The sequence below is a fragment of the Acartia tonsa genome, chromosome 14, assembly GCF_053477335.1.
Source record: "Acartia tonsa isolate MP-2025a chromosome 14, ASM5347733v1, whole genome shotgun sequence".
NCBI classification, from domain to species: domain Eukaryota; kingdom Metazoa; phylum Arthropoda; class Copepoda; order Calanoida; family Acartiidae; genus Acartia; species Acartia tonsa.
Window position 1 is genome coordinate 6,372,677 of NC_137273.1, and position 8,899 is coordinate 6,381,575.

The window sequence follows — 8,899 nt, forward strand, 5'->3', positions numbered from 1 at the left end:
GGGTTGGATTTGAGCGAGGTTATAAAAAGCTGGCGGCCCAGTAATTATGCTCATTTATATAATAATTGTCTTTGCGAGCGGAGCTTGCGTTCGAGTGTTTAATTTTACCGCTAAATTCCAAGAGAATTTATATAAAAGTGATAAAATATAGTAACCCGTTTGTTTTATATGAATGTTTTTATGTTATAGAATGTTGATATGCCCATTATTGCATTCGTTAGCCACTATTTAAGTCTCAAGAATCTTATTTTCTTCGTCGATAAGACCTTTATCACTGTATTTTTAAACGAAAGTGGGTTAGAAGCAATATGGGTACATCTTCAATATATGACAATTTTATTCTATATAATATTTGTAGTTTTGATAGGACATATCTGAGTCAGCAGGCAACTTGACGTACCTTGTTTTGTTTACGTTTTCCGTCTGCAAAAGTTAAATTCGTTCATCGTAAACAAAACTTATAATGACACAGATATATTCCATCATTCTACTCGTTTTAACTTTTGATTACAGCGTTCCCTTTGTATAATCAAAACTTATTTGAGTCCCGATTCAAATCTTCTAAAACAATTTTACTATAGGTTTTAAAATAAGATTTTCTTTTTACTTAATTCAATTATAATGACGTTAATTGATAGATTATTTACGTTACGAGTAACTCAACCATATTATAAAAAAAAATGGTCACTTACAGAAATTATATTTAGCTAGCTTTATCTAAAGTGTTTTTTTAAAAACATCATTGAAGATATTCAGATTTAGCTAGTACATAAGTTTTTTAATTGCTTGATACATCATAATGAATATGTTTTTTTTGATAGCTCAGCGATAGCTATTTTTAAGCGTTGAACCATGTAAAATTAATTACATATTCTTTAACTTAATTGAATCTAATAAAACAAAGTTTTAATGTTTAAATAGCTTAACGATAGCTATTTTCAAGCGTTGAATCATGTAAAATTAATTACATATTCTTTAACTTAATTGAATCTAATAAAACAAAGTTTTAATGTTTGAATAGCTTAACGATAGCTATTTTCAAGCGTTGAATCATGTAAAATTAATTACATATTCTTTAACTTAAAGAATTTTACTTTTAGATGATAAATCAAAGTTTAATGGTTAGGAGGTTCAACCATAGTTGCTTAAAATACAAAAAAAATATTCGTGTGTACAGTCTTTTTCATAAAATCAACTTTACTATATTGCCTTTCAGAATCACTAGTCCTCTATTTTAAATTTACATTCGCTCATAATGTATGTGCCTGACAGCCTGGACGCGCATCAGAATATTAAGGAAAGATTCGAGGAATCAATGAGGGCGGCTGCGGCCACTCTTGCCAATTCCTCGTTTCTTGAAAACTCCTTAGACGACTCGAGTTCAGTGTACAGCGACCAGTCTGGGATGCCAAGCCTTGCTGATGTCGATGACTATGGGGGTACAAGTACTGTAGAGTCCGAAAGGGATCAAGGGGAGATGTTCGGCAACGAGCATCTCTCACTGATGCTTAGTAGAACGATACAAATCATCTGGTCTCTCCTCAATTCGGTGATGCAGAATTCCTGCGGTGACATTGGTGACGATGTTGCCGGAGGTGATTCTGGGTCTGCCGAGTTGGGGAGAGACCAGAAGACGAGTCTGGACACCTTCAACATGGATGGCTTAATTAACATGTTGTTGGGTTTTGGCTTGTTTTCATGTGCTCTTATAGTGGTCTTCTTCGGCGCTGTAGGGCTTGAGACTCTCACACGTATTGACAACACCTCAGACAGGTCGCTGGCTCGCTGGATAAGAGATGTATGTACGCGCCTCCGAAACATAGGCGTCAGGACCATTGAGCTTCTCCACTGCAGTAACAGGACCAACAGGACTAGAGCTGGGGCTATGTCGCCAACTGCGGAGCCGTCGGACACCATGTATGAAGCCGCGTCCTCTGAGATTGATGATATTCTGTCGGATACACAGGTGAGTTTTCTTCTGTTGTATATTTCTTCTTTTTTTTTTTTTGTTTTTTTTTTTTTTTGTATAAAATTTTTTCTAGCCACCCGATTTGTCTAATAAAGCATCATGTTGGGGCAGGGTTGTTCTGTCCTATTCTCACTTCCTCAACGTTGACTTTCGGCTCTTCCATATATATCGCTCACCGTTTGTCGTCGTTTTATGTCGCCAGAGAAATCCGCTCGGTTACCGCAATTAAGTTGAGATACCAGTTAACATTTACTAAAATCTTAAGTAGCAACCTAATATTATTTCCCTCTGGGAAAGTTAAGAGTTTGCTCGTGCCGTACGTTTCTCATTGGGGTTTAAATGTTAGATCAAGACTTTAATGTTTTCCTTTTGTTTTAGGCTCCCTCTGCTAGTCCATCGACTCCAGCAGAAGTAAGGTCCAGAATTGGCCTGTTTGCCGTACACTGTTTGTCTGCCACTGAGGATCGGATTACTGGAAGAAATGTGCCTGTGGGCTTGGAAACCTCGACGGGAAGTCCTGGCTTCCGTCCGTTGATTGTTGATCAAACAGAGCGTTTACATGTAAGTATCCATGCTTTCGTTTTCTATTAATTTTCAGAAAGAGGCTGTATATTTGTACACGTATCTAGAGGTATTTGCAACTAAAATTCTTTTATTGGTAGAATATTAATCTTAAAATGTATGGTTGCATAAGCATTTTTGAACCGATCTAAGATTTTAATTCTAGTATAAAGTGGGTTGAATTGCTACCTAATCATATAGCTTTACAGGATTTTAGGCATTCTCATTTCCTGATTTTCCTAGATTCTTTTGTTGGCATTGCGATTAAACTAATAAGATTTATTATATTTTAGGCGACCAACTCAGTCAATCTGGAGGAACACTATACAAACATGCTAAGGTTTAGCCCACCCAATTCTGGAGGGTCTGCAGAAGGATCCAGCTATAGTTCATCCCTATGCTTGAGTCGAATTGATTCCCCATCTGCAGCGGACCTTTCAGCGGTAAGTTTGCTACATTCGTTTAATATTATTAGTCGCCAAAACTACGTGTCGTGAGGTAAAGAAGTTGGTGACTTTAGCTATGCGTATTTACAATAAGTTATTTTAATCATGGTGCTATTTCCGTTCCATTGGTTAGCATCATGACTTTAGCGGCATTAATAAAAATTTTCTAAAAGTATCAAGGCTGCTCAATTATCTATATGGGTAGACATTATTATATTTCTTCCCTGATTATTTGTTAAGATTTTCTATTTTCACTAATATTTACTTCCCTATTTTAGGAAGCGGAAAATACCCTTCCTCTGGTGAACGTGTTCGAGATCGATATACCATCCAGCCAGTTCGGTTCCATGGGTAGTGAGATTCGGTTCCCATTGCCAGAGAGAATGGTTGGAGGTTTAGAGCGGCTGCGTCTTACAGTCGAGACTCCCACCCCATCTCTTCCACCAGAGACTGCCTCAGAGACTGCTAGCCTGACCTCAGTTGCGCGTTCGTCGGATAACAGCAGAGAGGAGTCCGATGCTGAAGGTGTCCCTCGGCGACGGGGTTCTGCTGGCCCTAAGCGTACGCGTTGAAGTGGCGAATGTTAGCTTGGTCATAGACATTGTAAATTTTTATTAGACAAAGACTGCTCAGACACCTGTGACAAAATTCTTAATCTATGTAACTAGTCAAAATAGTGATTACTATTCAGTAAAATATTAGACGTTATGACTTTCATACTGTACAAGACCAAATAATTTACACCATTGTTATTTTGTTATATCATTACATGTTAGCTTGTAAGGAACTTAGTATGTAAGGAAATAATGGTATAAGGTTGTATTTTCTTTCCCCTAATTTAAAACTTCATTCAATGCTTAATTACTTTCTTCGTAAGTTGAACTAAATTTCTTTTCTCAATATTATACTAACAATTTTAATTTCAGCCTTATATCACAATTTATTCATTCTTGTTAGCTTTAAGGGTTATGTATATAGATATTTAATCGAACTTGCGCCTCAGTACCTTTTCTCTGATCTTTCATTTATATCCATCCCTGTGCATTAATCGTGAATTTTAATTGTGCTGTGATATATATAGAGGACCTGTAAATAGCGTATATTTTTTGTAACCAATATCTAAGTAGACTGAAGGACTGACGTTAGACAAAGCTATTCAAATATGCTTATTCAAGTACTTATAAAAGAGATATGTAAAGACTGTTTGCGAATTTTAATATTTGAGCAATTAGAGTAGTTTCATTGATCGGGTAATTGTATTAAGGAAGATTATTTAACTTATTAAGGTTTAGAATATATATCATTCCTCTTCAAAACTATGGAACTTTACATCCCTTTAATTCTTACTACAATAGCCGTAAAACTTAAGTTTCGGGGTAAAATTTTCTTAGGCCTGTCATTAAAGTTAAATCTAAATTTTTATTTCCATCAAATAGAATTTTCCTAATTCAAGTAGAGTTGTTGATAGGCTGTGTGCCTATATATATATAAGTTTTTGCATTTATTGCTCAAGTATTTTTAATGATCTCGGAATTTTTCTTATGTGCCAATATACAGCTTAAGTCCAAAAAAAAATATTAACTAAATTTGTTAAAACTTGTCAGAAATCTTTCTTATTATCACAATTTTGTTTTCCAAAGATTTTTGTTAAATGAAAGTTTATATTCTGTTTTCGAAATTGTCTTAACTTTATAATTTTCACCAAAGAGAAATATTTGTCAAATTTTTATACCTTTTCTAAAGATTATCTACTTTTGTTAAAATAAATATAGAGATTATTAAGTAACATACATAATTTGTTAATTACTGGTTTAACATATGTTGTATAAAATTACGTAGCTTACTCTATAAGCGTTACTTGTTTGTTTGTCACGTTAGTAGTGATAATAATTAAATTAAATTGTTACCTTTGTGAAGCGTCTAGCCTAGTTTTAAAGTTCGCTTATTTTATAACAATTAAAATGAGTACTAACATTACCTACTATGTTCTTTTGGTATTATAGTTATTATATATGTGGTCTATTTTCTTACCGTTTCTATCATTACCCTTTTAGATAACTCATATAATAATAACGTGGAGATTTTTATAAGAAACGTACAAGAATACAAGTACAATATTGTATAGGTAACTACGAGAGTATTATATTTTCCGTTTGGCAAGATCTTTTATATCATTGGGAATGTCCGTTAGTCTTTCCATCTGGATGCATTAGAAGTTAAGTCATAGGAATCATGTTAACTTATATATTTATCTAACTATTCTGTTTGAGTTTCTAGGTCGATAACTAGCGGTAGTCGCGGCGGGGTGACCTCTCCTGCCGTAGATTACCGTTAGGTTATGATGATGTGCATCTGGTCGTTGAGGGACAAGCGTTCTACCGCGTATACGCAAACTCCTCTGAAATACTCTTAATATTCTTTTCAAGAGTCTGACTAGGAATGTAGTGATCCTGTCTAATATTATAACCATGATGATTGTTATTGACACGTATATAGCTATTTCTTCTATATGAGCGAAGATAGTTCTAATTGTCAATGGTTCTTTAGGTTTTGGTGGGCACAGTGCTTCTGACGCAAATGGTAAAGTTCGTGCCGTGGTCTGTCGGTCATATCCTAATGTGAACTGTGCGATCGTATCTCCCAATGTGAGATTATATGATCCTCCTGTTATAATAAAAGGAGTGGATGTAATAGTTATTGATGCATTCTCTAAACTGCGGTTAGTATTCTCGCTCAAGCTAGTAAAGACAATTCCATCTTGCACATGAGCGTAGGGATAAGTCTGTTTTGCCAAAGGACAGTGTTTGGTTATCAATGTTTCATTAACGCTAAGTAGTCCCTTAAGGCACTGGTCAGCTTCAACCGGTAGATAAGCGTTATAATAAGATTGTCTGTAAACTCTTTTGGTTTTATCCAAGTAATAAATGGAATCGATATAGCACTCATCAAAAGGAATTGGTGCGTATCTGTAGATTTTTATTGGCTCAGAACTTAATTCCATGGATAGGATAGTGGTGAATGATGTGGTACCACCACTTAAACGACTTTGGACTTCCAATCCAAGATTATGAGTATAGTCCAAGTTAAGTTCTTGCCTTACAAAAGTTTTAATAGAGTCTGTGATGTCTGTCTTTGCAAGATCTTGAATTAGAGTAAGTCTGAAGTTCAAGTCTGCTTTAAGATCTTCTAAGTTCGTGATGGCTAAGTTGCTCAAGCTATCAACATACGAGTATTCTGCTGTTTGCACAAAGTTAGCTGCTTTGGCATGAAGGATTATACCACTTACAATTTGTGGTACTATCTCCGCAAGCAATAACTGTGTAAAGTCAAACTTATCATGATCTAGCTTATAAGAAAGTTTATTTACGTTATTAGTCACTTCAATGCGGTTAGAACTTATTAAAGGAGTTACTGTCTCAATAGCTTCCTTGATGTTGCGAATAAGTTTTATTACTTCATTAAGCAAGTCCTTAATCTTTTTGGTATATAACTTGCCTATAAGTTTAGTTTGTGCTGAAGTGAATGTGCGTCCATCGTAGCTAATGTCTAATTGAGTCTTCAGGCCATCATAGATTGCTATTTCAGGCGCTGTATTGTCTACAGATATATCAACTTGAATGGATCGAATTGCTACAGCCGTGTAGCCTATATATTCTCCACTTTGATAGTGAGTGGGTATCAAGTCTGTCATTGTGTCTGCTGTTGTACTATAGTAGTACATACTTAGTATTATTAATATTATCTTAGAATACATTGTTAAACAGTTAAGTTTATTTAATAGATGCTTATATCCACAATCAAAAGTTACTTTTCTGACTGGTACACTTACACTAATAGTTAAGGTCTTCACTGCTTGGAGTTCTATGATAAACTGACTTATTTTTCCAAAATCTATTTATTATCCCACTTTCGCTACTGCTAGATCCTGAGTGGGCGTTTCCGGTTTCTAACTATAATTAAAGTTTTTGACATATTTTTTTTGTATGTAGATTGGTTATAAGCTTAATAACTAATCAAATTCATCTCAATTCAAGGCATTTATATATAGGTTGTCTAATAATGTTTTTATGCTTGCGTGATTTACATAGAAGTATTAGATATTTTAACTTTTAACTCAATTTTGTATATATTGGGTTACGCAATGACATGCGTGTATTTGTACAGTTTGTATTACTCGTTTGACTCTGTTTAGATTATACAGATTCAAAACTTATACATATACAATTTTCCTTTTAATTTTTGTGTATAAATATTTTTGAAGGGATCGACTTATTTAGTCGACATGTATTGTATATGGTTGGTCTCCCCCTGTCAAGAGAGAAGACGTAAATTTTACCACTGGATATATAACCTTGAGTGGGAAAATTCTGCATAAATTATGATATCTCTGTTATCAGATTAGAATAACATACTATTACATGTTCCCGAGTTTACAGGGTAAACGGAAATGCAAGTGATTGTTGTTGGATTTGATTTATATCTCTCGAAATCTGATATTATAATTTATGTTCAATGTTTTACAGATATGAATTCTGTACGTGTGCAGAATTATAGGTTTTGTATTAATTAAATTTGCATTTTGTTATGATGATAGTCATTATGTTGCTTATTTGTGCATAAAGGAATGACTGTGCACATATTTTATTTTTAGTCGCAGATTTTGCTTTGGCCAAACTTATAAGCGGAAGCGTCTCGCTTAGTTAATTATCTTTTAGTCCATGACTTTATTGTAAGACTTTATAATTACTCTTTTGTATTCTATATGAAAGCGTCAAAATATTAGCCAATTGGTTCGAAACTCTTTGATTTTGAAAGGGTATTTAACTTGTCTGTATTTATATCAGATCTCCTTTCAACCATGTTTATTTTGAACACTTGCAATTTATTAATACTGTGAGAGGGTATGTGTGATATTAGGATTGGTCTCACGTGGAAAGTATTTAGTTAATATCATGAATTTTCTGTAAGTTTACCTTTATATATTTTTTTTGTGATTTTTAGTTGTAATCTTATCTTTAATTAGCAATTAAAACAGGTTTGGCATTTTTTTTTTAAAATAGATATAGGGGAGTTTTATTATTTAAACTTTTAAATATCCCTGTTTCATCAAAAATTGCGTACAGCATATAATATTGCGTAAGGAAAGAAGAGCGATAGTGTTCCCTTCTTATAGTATGAGCTATAATTAGTTCATATGGTTTATAACTTAAATATTTTATTGCATTATTATTAGTTGTGTTGTTGTTAGAGCAGTTCAAATCTAATTTGGTTAGCATTGTAATATATCTGTTAATCATTTGTTAACAAGATGCATTGGTATTTGGGTTATATTATAGTTCTGAAGTTTAAAGAGTTCTGAAGTTTAAAGTTTTAAGGAAGTCTGAGTACAATATGCAAGAAAGAAAGCTTAAGCTTGTTTGATTGAAATTTTCTTTGAGGATAGGCAATGGTTTTTTGCTTAATTACTAGATTTTTAAATAAAATCATTGATGGGTGAAATTGTGGCATATCACAATGTATACTGTTGTTGTGTTCTTAAATAAGAGCATTAAAGATATAGTTTTGTTCGTACAGATCCTAATCGATAGTTTTTTTTTTGTATCACAATTATATACAAATTAGATGCACTTTTGCCACAGCATGGTTTTGGGTACATGTTTCAGGCATTATTAAAGGCTGATGGGTTAAGTATCCGAGATGTGTTTCTTAGACTTAATGTTAACTGCAAGGTTACTTGGGAATTATAATTCATAGGGTTTCTGAGATAATCAAAATTTAAATTCAAGCGATTCAATACTGTTTTCCCTTGCTTGCAAAGGCAACGAAAAGCTTGGTATCTTATCACCAGGCGTGATATAGTATTGTATGCTTATATAAAGATTAGATCAGGTGGTAAAAGTGGTTTGTGAGTTCTAATAATGCA

The 8,899-nt window shown here is 33.7% G+C and overlaps 1 protein-coding gene across 1 annotated transcript; it reads left to right on the top strand.

Annotated features, from left to right (window-relative positions):
* The first annotated feature begins 1,315 nt into the window (after window positions 1-1,315).
* Window positions 1,316-3,548, top strand: LOC145306395 (uncharacterized). Its single transcript, XM_080148486.1, has 4 exons — window positions 1,316-1,966; window positions 2,348-2,530; window positions 2,824-2,973; window positions 3,255-3,548. The coding sequence occupies exons 1-4, from the start codon at window positions 1,316-1,318 to the stop codon at window positions 3,546-3,548; spliced, it is 1,278 nt and encodes a 425-aa protein (XP_080004612.1).
* The last annotated feature ends 5,351 nt before the right edge of the window (window positions 3,549-8,899 follow it).

Coding starts and splice junctions, on each gene's coding strand:
- LOC145306395 (XM_080148486.1), top strand. CDS start 1,316: ATGAGGGCGGCTGCGGCCACTCTTGCCAATTCCTCGTTTCTTGAAAAC. Junction 2,531..2,823: donor ATCAAACAGAGCGTTTACAT/GTAAGTATCCAT, acceptor ATTATATTTTAG/GCGACCAACTCAGTCAATCT. Junction 2,974..3,254: donor CTGCAGCGGACCTTTCAGCG/GTAAGTTTGCTA, acceptor TCCCTATTTTAG/GAAGCGGAAAATACCCTTCC.